The following is a 13,756-nucleotide window of genomic DNA, read 5'->3' on the forward strand; positions in this document are numbered from 1 at the left end:
AAAAAAAAAAAAAAAATCAAAAAAATGTGATGTGTGAAAATAAAATTATGTAAACTACTTCCTAGAGCAAAAAGTTCAGGCTGGGTCCGGTGGGTCACGCCTGTAATCCCAGCACTTTGGGAGGCCAAGGTGGGTGGATCACCTGAGGTCAGGAGTTCAAGACCAGCCTGGCCAACATGGTGAAACACTGTCACTACAAAAAACACAAAAACTTAGCCAGGTGTGGTGGCACATGCCTGTAATCCCAGCTACTCGGGAGGCTGAGGCAGGAGAATTGCTTATACAAAAGGAAGCTTCCTAACATCTAGCATGGCCTCTCCAGGAGCTGTGTTCTTCCAGACACGCTCCTGTGCCTCCGGTTGTTTGCGTGTGCCATTCCTTCTGCCTGAAAACTTTTTTTTCTTCAGTGTTTCATCAGGAAAATTTTTCCAACACACAGCACACTGGAAAGAATTTCCCAGGGAGCCGCACAAGCCCAGCACTGGGTTCTCCCATCGGCGTCCTCGGCCAGGTGCATTCATCCCATTTGCTCAGCCTCTTTGGCTCTGTCCATCCGTCAAGCTTTCTTGACTTCTTGCTGCATTTCCAGGCAAATCGCAGACGCCCACACTCCCCTCGCTGCCTGGGGTCCAGTGTTCACAGGCTGTCACGTGAGGGGAGGCCAACGCTTGGACGGCTGCGCTCACCCGTGGACCCGACCCTGCCGTTGTGGGGCTTGCCCTGCAGGCCCGCTGCCCCTCTGGGTGCCCCCGTGCTCTGCCTCCCGGCTCTCTGACTCTTCTCCACTAGGGTGAGCCGTGCAGGGTGTGGGGAGCCTCTGTCTGTGCTGAAAGCCCTGGCTGTCCTCTTTCTTTCAGGACCCTACCCCTGTGGGAAACAGACCCTGGAACGCAGGAAGAGGTCAGTGGCCCAGGCCACCAACAGCAGCGGGGAAGCCCCCGACAGCATCCCATGGAAGCCGGAAGACGCAGCCGACCTGGATGCCACCGAGAACCCCTTTGACCTGCTTGACTTCAACCAGACGCAGCCCGAGAGGGGCGACAACAACCTCATCAGGATCGTGGGCGGCCGGGAATGCAAGAACGGGGAGTGTCCCTGGCAGGTAACAGTAGGACGGCCCCTCGGGCCTGCTGGACGGGCCACCTGTCCCTCTGTGCACCTCGGGGAGGCCAGCCCGACACTCGGAATAGCAATCTGGGAAGGCATCGTTCCGCACTAGGACAGAGGGTCTCCACCACCCAAGTCTACTCTACCTACCTGTCGCCTCCCTCCGGGCAGCCAAGGAGGCTGTGAGCTCCACAGGGAAGTGGCTGGGGCTGAGGGAGAGGCTGGGCCCGGGTAACGTCTGCCTCACCCCCATCCCACTGGGCATTTCCGTGGCTACCCGCGGCGTGCCCAGGATGCTGCTGTCCTGTGAAACAGAAAAGAGGGAGACGGTGCAGCCAGGTGCTCAAGTGTCCTCAGACCTCCCCTATACCAGGAGACAGGCCTAAAGCCAGGGAACAGCCCATGGCAGGGTGTCGGCAGGCGAGAGGACGGTGCGGGGGTGGGCGAGGCCTAAAGCCAGGGAACAGCCCACGGCAGGGTGTCGGCAGGCGAGAGGATGGCACGGGGGTGGGTGAGGCCTCCGTCCGCTCTTCTGTTTGATGGGAGGCGGGAAGAGTTGGTGTCCTCGCATCATGTCTAATTTTGGAAACTTTTTTTACCCAAACACCTAAATCCTATGGAGGCAGATAGTACCTTAGAGAAAAACACATCTACTTGTTTTGAAAGGTAAAAAAGAAAATCACTCTTTGAGGTTTTTTTGTTAAGAGACAGTACCTTGCTCTGTTGCCTAGGCTGGAGTGGTGTCGCAATCTCGGCTCACTGCAACCTCCACCTCCTGGGTTCAAGTGATTTTCATGCCTTAGCCTCCCAAGTAGCTGGAATTACGGGCACCCACCACCACGCCCGGCTAATTTTTTTTTTTTTTTTTTTTGAGATGGAGTCTCACTCTCGCCCAGACTGGAGTGCAGCGGCGCCATCTCGGCTCACTGCAACCTCCACCTCCCAGATTCATGTCATTCTCCTGACTCAGCCCCCCAAAGTGCTAGGATTACAGGCGTGAGCCCCTATACCAGGTCCTAATCTTTGATTGTTGATTTAGACTAATGCTGCCACATTAAACAAACACAAGACTTTTTTTTTTTTTTTTTTTTGAGGCGGAGTCTAGCTCTGTGGCCCAGACTGGAGTGCAGTGGCCGGATCTCAGCTCACTGCAAGCTCCGCCTCCCGGGTTCACACCATTCTCCTGCCTCAGCCTCCCGAGTAGCTGGGACTACAGGCGCCCGCCACCTCGCCCGGCTAGTTTTTTGTGTTTTTTTAGTAGAGACAGGGTTTCACCGTGTTAGCCAGGATGGTCTTGATCTCCTGACCTCATGATCCGCCCGTCTCGGCCTCCCAAAGTGCTGGGATTACAGGCCTGAGCCACTGTGCCCGGCCATCCCCCACAATTCGGTTACCTCCCACTGGGTCCCTCCCAGAGCACATGGAAAATATGGGAGCTACAGTTGGAGATGAGATTTGGGCGGGGCCACAGCCAAACCGTGTCCTGGGCATCCTGTATTTTCTCTGGCAACCCTCGCCTGGGCTTGAATGTTCAGTGCCCAAAACCAGAATGTCCTCTCCTACAAGCAAGAATCTCAGAGCTGCCAGCGCACCCATGAACTCCCCCAGGCCTTCCTCCACTCCAGGCCATGTGGCTGGTGAGCCTCAGTCTAACTGTAAAGAGCCAAGCGAGAGAGAGGGATGCGCTGAGGTGGCGCTGCGACGCGTGTTTGTTGAGGGCTTTCTGCGTGTCCGTCACTGAGCCAGGCGTTGCGTAGGTGGGATATAAAACCATGAAACCCCTCTCTGACCAACACACAGAAATCTAAACCTAGTTAGGGAGCTGAGACCCAAATCCTCCCAATCCCAGGCACTATGTGGTTGGGGCAAGAACCTCAATGAGGCCGGGCGCGGTGGCTCACGCCTGTAATCCCAGCATTTTGGGAGGCCGAGGTGGGCGGATCACAAGGTCAGGAGATCGAGACCACGGTGAAACCCCGTCTCTACTAAAAATACAAAAAATTAGCCGGGCGCAGTGGCGGGCTCCTGTAGTCCCAGCTACTAGGGAGGCTGAGGCAGGAGAATGGCGTGAACCCAGGAGGCGGAGCTTGCAGTGAGCCAAGATCACGCCATTGCACTCCAGCCTGGCAGACAGAGTGAGACTCCGTCTCAAAAAAAAAAAAAAGAACCTCAATGCAGGAGACCCCACTGAGGATGAGCAGGAAAAGCCTCCTGTGTGGCTGAGGAGCTGGACTTGGAGCCCTAGGCGGGGTTTTGGAGGGGGTCCCGGGCTGGGGGACCGGGGCGGGGCGCCCTGGAGGGCTCACTGGAGGGGCCCTCGCCCAGTATGTTGAGGTTTGCGATTCTTGTTTCTTGGTTTGAGTCTTGGCAAGTGGCCTCATTTGCATCTTTAGGAAGAACGGTTGGTGTTCATGTCTTAGAAAGCCTGACTTTCCCTCATGTAAGCTGGATGATGAGTTGACAAATTATGCAAAAGAGGCAAAAACATGACCCCTTTTCTAGCCATGAATGTTCTAAGAAATCCTTTAAGACTCGGTATTGTCAGTAGTTTCATTGGTCTGCACATGCGCCCAGCCACTATCACAGGATGGGAAACTCCCCAGAGAAAAGAAAACCAAAATACGCAAGTCCAGCTCCCCTGGGACAGCCGTGGCAGCCCTGGCAGTGCTCGCTCCCCTGGGACCATCCGCGTTCCAAGCCCTGGCAGGGAGGAGACCCTTCGCAGGAGCTGTCACAGGGACCCCCAGGAAGTCACTGGGATGGCATCCGTGCACCGTGGGGGACAGGCTCACACTGCTGAACCGTCGGGACACCAGGCAGGCGCACCGGTCGAGGCAGATGTTTCTGCACAGACTGGCGTCTCCTGGCCCCGGTAGAAATCCTGCCACAGAGACTCCCACAGGGAGCGTCTCTTCCAAAGCGGGGACAGATGTGTTGTGTGTTTGAGACTTTGGAGAGCACGGTGATGGATTTGGTAGAAAGACGAGATGACTCCCTGTGTCAGTGAGTGTGTGGCACAGGCGGAGAAAACAGACAAGGAGCGGTCTTTGGGTGGACAACAGGAGACCGGAGAGGACAGCTTGGTATGGGGAGGGCCGGGCAGCGCCACCTGAAGGGCTGGCTTCTCAGTCAGGCAACCCCATCTACCTGGCCAGCCACCCTGAGCCTGTCACGTCTGTCACAGGCCCTGCTCATCAACGAGGAGAACGAGGGGTTCTGTGGTGGCACCATTCTGAGCGAGTTCTACATCCTCACTGCAGCCCACTGTCTCTACCAAGCCAAGAGATTCAAGGTGAGGGTAGGTAAGTGAGCAACAGCCCCCAGGGCCGTGGTGGGAGGGACAGTCACTGTCTGCTTTTCAGAGACCACTAGAGCAGATGGAATTTGTTGGGAACACTGGTTAAAATCCTGAAATCCTGTTTGTGGGGGTTAGGGGCATTTCACAGAGGAAGAAGATGAGGAAGCAGAGGAAGGGGAAGAGTGGAGAGGAGGACGGGGAGGGGGAGGGGAAGCAGCCCAGCCCTTCTCCCACTGGGTGTCCAGGTCTCAGGTCTCCGAGTCTCTGGGTCTCTGGGTCTCTGTGTCCAGCTAATGTTTTATGTTTCAGTGTTTTTTATTGGGAGCCTTCCAGACCTCCCTCACTCTTTAACATACTCTGAGCACCAAGCACCTCTGTCTCTTCTATTTTTATTTGTGAGATTGTTTCATTAGCATCTGTCTTTGTCCACTAGACCCTAGAGCTGCTCAGTGCAAACCCAACACAAGCTACAAATGCAAAGCAATATATGTAAACTGGTATTTTTCTAACACTAAATGTTCTATTATACACTTTTTAATATAAAAAACAGGCTGGGCACGGTGGCTCACGCCTGTAATCCCAGCACTTTGGGAGGCTGAGGCGGGTGGATCACCCGAAGTCAGGGGTTCGAGATCAGCCTGGCCGGCATGCCGAAACCCCATCTCTACTAAAAAATACAAAAATTAGCGGGGCATGGTGGCACGGGCCTGTAATCCCAGCTACTCAGGAAGCTGAGGCAGAACCACCATGAACCTGGGAGGCGGAGGTTGCAGTGAGCCGAGATTATGCCACTGCACTCCAGCCCGGGTTACAGAGCAAAACTCTGTCTCAAAAAAAAATACATATATACATATATGTGTGTGTATATATGTATACATGTATATATGTATATATACACACACATATATACAGATTTTCATTATCTTATTTAACTCAACATGTTGAAAATATTTTTTCCACGTGTAATCATGTTAAAGGCTATTAATAACACATTCTGCACATTTTCTTTCATGCTAAGTCTCTATTTTACGCTCATGGCACAACTATTTTACATTCTCGGCCGGCAGCCACACCGCACAGCCTGAGTCCGGGATGCCAAGCCTTTGGCCCTGGCACACTGCATTGGTGCCCACGACTGGCACGGAGGACGCACCGCCCAAGGACACAGGAGTGGCGGCCGTCCAAAGAACCAAACGTGTGAGACATGACCAGTGGTTCCCTGGGTAGCAAGGCTGACAGTCATTTTTGTTTGCTGCTTTGCAGTCCCCTCTATTTTCCAAATTTTCAAAAGTGACCACGTGTCCTTTTTAATTTAAAAACAAAAATCCTTAAAAGGCAACGGATGTGCGAAAGCATGTCCCCGGCTGAGCTGAGCCCAGTCCCACCCGTCTGCCCCAGGGGACCGGGACACGGAGCAGGAGGAGGGCGGCGAGGCGGTGCACGAGGTGGAGGTGATCATCAAGCACAACCGCTTCACGAAGGAGACCTATGACTTCGACATCGCCGTGCTCCGGCTCAAGAGCCCCATCACCTTCCGCATGAACGTGGCGCCCGCCTGCCTCCCCGAGCGCGACTGGGCCGAGTCCACGCTGATGACGCAGAAGACGGGGATTGTGAGCGGCTTCGGGCGCACCCACGAGAAGGGCCGGCAGTCCACCAGGCTCAAGATGCTGGAGGTGCCCTATGTGGACCGCAACAGCTGCAAGCTCTCCAGCAGCTTCATCATCACCCAGAACATGTTCTGTGCCGGCTACCACGCCAAGCAGGAGGACGCCTGCCAGGGGGACAGCGGGGGCCCCCACGTCACCCGCTTCAAGGACACCTACTTCGTGACAGGCATCGTCAGCTGGGGAGAAGGCTGTGCCCGGAAGGGGAAGTACGGGATCTACACCAAGGTCACCGCCTTCCTCAAGTGGATCGACAGGTCCATGAAAACCAGGGGCTTGCCCAAGGCTGAGAGCCGTGCCCCAGAGGTCAGCACGTCCTCTCCATTAAAGTGAGATCCCACACAAGGCCTGGTTTGTCTCTCGATTGCCGCCTTGCCCTGGCTTCTCCCGCCCTGTCGGGGTGGGAAGGTGAAGTATGTCTGGAACACCAGCTCCCGCCCTTCCCAGCTAGGCTGGGGATTCCTCCAGGGAATGTTCTAGTCTGTTCTAGATGGGCAGGATGGAGGCTCCAAGGAGGATACTATGCCGTGACTACCATGGGCATTCCTTTCCCCGGACAGCTTCCCGTGTCTGGGTCACACCCAGAGGCAGGTGGGAGCCTGTGCAGGCCCCTTGGGGTCGGGAGGGGCCCACACACTGGCATGTCCTCCCCAAGACCTCCCACCTGGCCTGGTCTCTCTTGTTCCCCTGGGGAATTGGACACCTCCCCGGTGACTGCCTATGACTCGCAGACTCCCCGGTAGGGAAACGTCCAGAAAGCCTCTTGAAGGGGTGGACGTTTTGCATTGACCTAAACCTCCGGGTGCTCTTCAACCGCACGGTGCCAGGCCCCAACCCCGCTTGGGCTTGCATGGTGGGGGCGCATGGACATCCCCCCGGTGGGTGACCTGCTCACCAGGCGGTGACCTGACCTTGCACAGTGGGCCCCCACCCTGGCCACCCTTAGAACCCCCGGGGACTTTAGCATGCCTGCATCCAGGCCACAGCCTGGCCCCTGAGATCAGTCTCTGTAGTGAAGCTGGCCAGGAGCTTCTGGAAGCTTCTGGAGCGCCTCAGGTGCTGAGTGGTGGTGGTGTGGCAGGAGGGGCTGCAGGGGGCTCCTCATTCTCTCCTCGGGTCCAGATGTTGAGTCCTTTTCCCGCTCCATCCGGCACTGTCCCCAGGCCTCAAGTTAAATGGCCAGGAAAACCAAGTGAACCTGGAGTAAACAGAAAAGATTCCAGACAAGGCCTGCCGTGTGTCTCCCAAACATCCCCTGCAGTTTGCGTCTTGTGTAATGTCCCTAAGCAAAGTTCAACAGTTCTAGTACAAAAACTCCCCCCAAAAGTCATGAGCTGGGCAAAACCGTTCGTAAACAGATGTTGCGAAGTGAGGGAAAATCAAAGTGGACAGGTGTTCGACCTCCCGGAAAAGGTCCGAGGAGGGGCCTGTCTCCCAGGGTGGGCGGGAGGGCGTTCCTGGCCTGCCCACTCCGAGGCCTTCTCCGTGGAGCAGGCTGTCGGGCTCCTCGCCAGCCCTTGCTGGGGGAGAGGCTTCTGCTCGGAACTAGCACACAGTTGGGCTGCATTTCCGAGGCAGCAACGTGGTCCCCAGCGCCCCAGAGGCAAACCCTGGACTTGGATTCCCGTTTCTGGAAATCAGAGGTTGAGTGGGGTCCAGAGAGAACTCGGGAAAAATGTACAAGTGAAGCCCACCATCACCGTCCCTGTCTGCACCCCTGGTTCCTGCCACACTGGGTGCCTGGTGCCCGTGCCCGTCTCAGGATAGAAAGGAAACTGGGGCCGGGCGCGGTGGCTCAAGCCTGTAATCCCAGCACTTTGGGAGGCCGAGACGGGCAGATCACAAGGTCAGGAGATCGAGACCATCCCGGCTAACCTGGTGAAACCCTGTCTCTACTAAAAAATACAAAAAACTAGCCGGGCGAGGTGGCCTGTAGTCCCAGCTACTCAGGAGGCTGAGGCAGGAGAAGGGCGTAAACCCAGGAGGCGGAGCTTGCAGTGAGCTGAGATCCGGCCACTGCACTGCAGCCTGGGCGACAGAACGAGACTCTGCCTCAAAAAAACGTAAAAAATTATCCACAGAAGTATTTTTTTTTTTTTTTTTTTTTTGTGACGGAGTCTCGCTCTATCGCCCAGGCTGGAGTGCAGTGGCCGGATCTCAGCTCACTGCAAGCTCCGCCTCCTGGGTTCAAGCCATTCTCCTGCCTCAGCCTCCCGAGTAGCTGGGACTACAGGCGCCCGCCACCTCGCCCGGCTAATTTTTTGTATTTTTTAGTAGAGACGGGGTTTCACCGTGTTCGCCAGGATGGTCTCGATCTCCTGACCTCGTAATCCGCCCATCTCGGCCTCCCAAAGTGCTGGGATTACAGGCTTGAGCCACCGCGCCCGGCCAGAAGTATTTTTAAAGTATGTCAATTTCCATGTGGGAATATATTTTCACAAAAAAAGGCACCTTTTCTTAAGAGAAGGCCACGTAGATTGCCAGGCTGGTGCAGTTCACCTAAGATCTATCCTATACAGTCAACTTCCGGCTTTCAAATTATTTTAGCTCACTCACTAAAGATAAACTTTGTTTTCTTTTCCCAGCTTTTTAAAGCAAACTTCACAACTTCAGTGTATTCGCGGGCATGCCCTCTTAATCAAAGCCTGTCAGCTTCTTAGTTTTCTTCTGTTTTCACTTTAACAAAATTGTATTTGAATCCTTTCATTAAGTTTTGCCACTTTTGAGTATCATTCAATCGAACAAAATCTACATGCTGACAATGCCATCATTTCATCTGTTACCACCTGAATCTCCACGGTGAGTCCTAGCTTCTCTGATGCCCACTCCTGTCTCCACCTGGACTTCTCACAGACACCTCAAATTCTCCAAACCTTGCTTCCCTCTGCCCTCCTGGAGCTTGGCCGTTTCAGCACATGCACTGCCATCCTCCCAAATGCTCAGCCCAAACCTTGAAGCCATGCTGCCCGACCCAGTTCATCACGAATCCCATCAGCTTCCCCTCATGAAGCATCCAGACTGCAAACATGCTTCCCGCTGCATGGCTGCACCCTCGCCCCGTCCTAGACTAGCCAGCAGCCTCCCTTTTGACTTCTCTGGAATGTTCTGTTCTTCACACAGCAGCCACAGTGATCCCTTCAGAGCACAAATCTTTCCATGTCAATTCCTGTTCCCTCCAATATCTTCCCAACACAGTAGAAATGAAACACCAGGTTCTTACCTCAGGCTTCAGGTGCTGATATGGTTTGGCTGTGTCCCTACCCAAAGCTTGTCTTGAATTGTAATTCCCATAATCCCCACGTGTCATGTCGAGGGAGGGACCCGGTGGGAGGTGACTGGATCATGGGGTGGTTTCTGCCATGCTGTTCTTGGGACAGTGAGTGAGTCTCATGAGATGTGATGGTTTTATAAGCATCTGGCATTTCTGCTGCTTGCACTCGTTCTCTCTGCTGCCACCCTGTGAAGAGGGATCTTCTGCCATAACTGTAAGTTTCCTCAGGCCTCCCCAGCCATGTGGAACTGGGAGTCAACTAAACCTCTTTTCTTAAATTACCCGGTCTTGGGTATTTCTTCGTAACAGTGTGAGAAGGGACTAATACAAAAGGCCTACATCTGAAAGCAGCAAACTACAACCCTAGGGCCAAATCTGGCCCCTTAATAGCTCTTATAAATAAAGCTTTATTGGCACAAAACCAAGTGTTCATTCAGGATTGCCTGTGCTGCCTCTGATACAACGGTGCTGAGCTGTAGTGACAGACACCGTTTGGCCCTTCCCCCCTTTCTCCCTCCTCCCTCCCTCCCTTCCTTTTCTCCCCTTCCTTCCTTCCATCCTCCATCCTTCTCTCCCTCACTCCCTCCTTTTTCTTTCCCTCGTTCCTTCCTGTGTATTCCACATACACTTAGAACATAAGCTGCATTGTGACTTTGTCTGCCCTGCCCACTGCTGTGTCCCCAGGCTGGGGCTGTGCCTGTCTCACCTCCAACTCACTACACACGGCATGGGTGTCACCTTCCACCTTGCACCTGCTGCCTTTAGCCTCCATTCTCCGTCTCCCTAAATATCTCCCCGGGCCCTCTGAGCCTTCCCTGTCCATTTCTCTGCCTGGCTTCAAACAGAAAACGTCAGGAGGGAAGCACGCAGCTGCGCAGGTCATGCCCCGAGGCTCCTGCTGCCAGCACCTCCCCCAGCCTGGACTTTGGCTGTGTTTGCTGCCCTGTCCCAGTGCTGTGGGTGGGAATGGCAGGCTGCATCCCGCTGCTCCAGGGCCTGGTCCTGGTCCTCGCCCTCCAGCGTGCGGAGCCCTCAGGTACGCGTCTGGCTTACCTGTCTGTTGTGCCTGTGCTGTGTCCTCGATTCAGTCCACGGTGGATTTGTAGATGACACTTTTCCCAGGAGCCGGAGGAAACCTGAGTGCCCAGACTTGTCTTAATTCCCCTGAAAAAGCCGTTTAGGTCTTTATCATTTGGTGACAAGTATTTGGGACATGATGGTGTCACTTGGGGTCCTCCCAAGAGATGCCCAATTGGAAAGAAGCGTGTGTGCAGGAGATTCGGTGGGGAAAGGCCGGGGAGGGGGGAGGAGGGAGGAGGGGGGTCCCAGGCCTGGGCTGGGCATTGGACAGGGGGGAGGGGGTGGGGCAGGCCGAGCCCCGACTGCAATGTGGGCAGAGAGTGCCTTGGCCAGGCTGGCCAGGAGTGCTCAGTCTTGAGTCAGGAGACACAGCCAGGGAGCAGCCACCCTGCCCGCCTGCCACCCTTCTACCACCAGCCACTTCACTGGAGGAACAGACGCGGACTCATCCTGACTCTGCCTGCACAGGCGTCCAGGAAAGCTGCAAGTCAAACACCCAGCGTCGCTGCTGGCCCCATGGTCTCCCGCCTGAGAGGCTGACCCTGCTGCCCCCACCGCCCTGCTCAGCACTTACCGTGGCCGGACTTAGCTGAGCCGTCCCTGCTGTAACCCTCAGCACCGAGAGAGAGGGAGGCAGGATGTGAAGGGCCTGGGCTTTGACCCTCCGGGAGAGGGAGAGAACGTGCTTTGGGGCCCTTGGGCGGGAAGAGCCTCTCGAGACGACTGCCGCGGGCCGACTGGTTTGCCTTCTCCTCCTGGAAATCGCAGAGCCTGCTGCAATGTATAAGTTTTTTCTCTTTGTGTTTTATCAAGATGTTAAATCCTGTGCACAGAGGCAGCCCAGGAGCTGATGGCTCTTGGTCCCCAGTTCTCAGCACAGTGACCTTTGACCTCAGCTCGGCCTTCCTTCGCACTGGGACCTCCTTCACTTTCCCGACTGAGGCCCGTGGCCTCTCTGCAGACCCTTAGTGTATCTGCACGGATCCCAGGGCTGGTCCATTCGCCCAGAGGATGAAGTGCTTGCCCACCTCGGGGGAGGGAGTAGTGGGGTGGTCCTGAGGCCCTCGCAGGCTGAGAGGCTGTGCAGACAGAGGGGGCAGGGGCTGGCGGCTGGCTGGGGTGGAGGCCAGGCAGTTCTGGAAAGCAGGGCCCTCGGTGCTCCCAGTCACCTGTCTTCTTGTCTTGTCTGTAGTATTTCTCCCGGCCTCCAAAGCAAACGACGTTCTGGTGAGGTGGAAGCGTGCGGGCTCCTATCTCCTGGAAGAACTCTTCGAGGGAAACTTGGAAAAAGAATGTTATGAAGAAATCTGTGCCTATGAAGAAGCAAGAGAAGTGTTTGAAAATGAAGCAGTCACTGTACGTACCCCCCACCACGAACCACAGGCTGCCGCGTTATTTAGACTTCTGCTGACCCAGGGAGCATCACTTCTCAGAGATTCAGCTTCATTAATTAGCCTATTTACTTACCGATGAGGTTGACACAATCCCAGTTCTACAGATGAGGAAACAATTTAGGGAAGTGACTTAATCCACCCACTGATCCACCCTTCCCTACAGCAGGTGAGTGCGGCCGGAAGTCAGCTCAGACCCCACTGGACTTTCCTCAGGTCAGACGAGGCCCACACACCGATCAGACAGTCCCGCACACACGCCGCCCAGCTTGCGGTGACTTTCAGAGAATTTCATGCTTTTAATGGAGACCTTAAAAAAAACTTGCAAACAGAAACATCCTCTCTGGGATGCCACATAGTAAGAAAATCATAATCCATGCTTGGGATTACATAAATGATTTGCTTCACATGTGACTGTGTGTATGCTCTAAATAACACAAGTAAGAATTTGCTATTTTATTTATTTATTTTTTGTATTTTTTTGAGACAGAGTCTCAAAAACAGACAGAGGCTCCTGGGCTCCTGGGCTCCTGGCTCCTGTGGCCCAGGCTGGAGTGCAGTGGTGTGATCTTGGCTCACTGCAAGCTCCGCCTCCCGTGTTCAAGTGATTCTCCTGCCTCAGCCTCCCAAGTAGCTGGGACTACAGGTGCCTGACACCACGTCCGGCTAATTTTTTTTGTATTTTTAGTAGAGACGGGGTTTCACCATGTTGGCCAGGATGGTCTCAATCTCCTGACCTCATGATCCACCCACCTCGGCCTCCCAAAGTGCTGGGATTACAGGCGCGAGCCACCGCGCCCAATCTAAAATTGATTCTAAATTAAATGTTGACCTGTTTCTCTAGTATAATTTTTAATGGTTTTAAAATTCTAGTTTCTTAAATACCTATCTATAACTCTTCTGAAATAGACGATTTTTAATACCACTCAGAGAAATCCTAAAGGCATGTGAAAAGTGTAAAAATTTTTCAAAGTATTTTGCCCTAAATTTCATTTTTCAAACTTCCTGGTACAGAAAATTGTTTTCATTTACTACTTATGACATTATTCAAGTTGTTAGAAGTCCAAATATGATCTTGGGATATGCCATTTTTTATACATTTTCTTTCTAGGCTTCAAGTCTGAATAATTCTCCTAATTTTAGATACTCCTACTCCAAACTAAGCATCCCCACTCCCTACACAGGTACATATCTTTAAAATTCAACTCAGTTTATAAAAAGTGAAAAGGTGATGTGACTTCTATATCACATGCTTTTGTGGAGGGTGGCGTGGAGATTGGCCCTAGGAGGGAAGGGCCACGTTGGGGCTGTGTGTGGCGGGTTTGTGCCACGTCACAGACTCCGGCTTTCCTCAAATAGGTGGTGGTAAGCACATGTTGAGTAATTTATCTTACAGATACATCTAGTTACTACACATTTAACATAAACAATTAGGCTGTAAAACAGAAAAACTGTACACTGTTTCAAACACTATTGTCCTATTAGGTGAATAAAATCAACATTTTCTTACCTTCAAGTTCATTTACAGGAAAGAATATAGAAAAACAAATGTCCCATTTGTAACACTTTTATGTTTTAATTCTAAAGGATGAATTCTGGAGACGATATAAGGGTAAGCGGTTTCCTCCATCTCCTCAGAAGTATTAATTCCTCGGGATGAGGTGAGGGGTGGGCTTAGGACACTTCATGACCCGAGGCCAGCGGATGCCAAGCCTTTGGCTCCAGAACCCATGATGTCTCTCCAGGGAAGGGCGCAGCTCGGACTCTACCCAAGGACCAGGTCAGGAAGCCCCCGTGCTGTGCCCCCAGGGCCACAGGCAGCGGCCGGTTTGTCTTGCCCAGCGTCTGGGTAGTTTCTGGGCACGCTGGGACACAGGCCACAGGCCAGGAGGCCCCCCCAGAGCAGCTCCTCCATCCACCTGGCTCCTGGGCTCCTCCAGCT

The 13,756-nt window shown here is 53.7% G+C and overlaps 2 protein-coding genes across 2 annotated transcripts in view; both read left to right on the top strand.

Annotated features, from left to right (window-relative positions):
- The window catches only part of F10 (coagulation factor X), a 26,960-nt gene extending 20,547 nt beyond the window's left edge, over positions 1-6,413 (top strand). Inside the window, exons 6-8 of the mRNA XM_011933919.1 lie at positions 858-1,102; positions 4,292-4,409; positions 5,804-6,413. Of these exons, the coding sequence (XP_011789309.1) occupies positions 858-1,102; positions 4,292-4,409; positions 5,804-6,405 (965 nt within the window). The 3' untranslated portion in view covers positions 6,406-6,413. The remainder of the gene's footprint in view (positions 1-857; positions 1,103-4,291; positions 4,410-5,803) is intronic.
- Positions 6,414-10,309: 3,896 nt separating this feature from the next.
- The window catches only part of PROZ (protein Z, vitamin K-dependent plasma glycoprotein), a 17,021-nt gene continuing 13,574 nt past the window's right edge, over positions 10,310-13,756 (top strand). Inside the window, exons 1-4 of the mRNA XM_011933920.1 lie at positions 10,310-10,379; positions 10,841-10,906; positions 11,616-11,779; positions 13,402-13,426. Coding sequence (XP_011789310.1) covers positions 10,310-10,379; positions 10,841-10,906; positions 11,616-11,779; positions 13,402-13,426 — 325 coding nt within the window. The remainder of the gene's footprint in view (positions 10,380-10,840; positions 10,907-11,615; positions 11,780-13,401; positions 13,427-13,756) is intronic.

Source organism: Colobus angolensis, unplaced genomic scaffold, assembly GCF_000951035.1.
Source record: "Colobus angolensis palliatus isolate OR3802 unplaced genomic scaffold, Cang.pa_1.0 Scaffold13, whole genome shotgun sequence".
NCBI lineage: Eukaryota > Metazoa > Chordata > Mammalia > Primates > Cercopithecidae > Colobus > Colobus angolensis.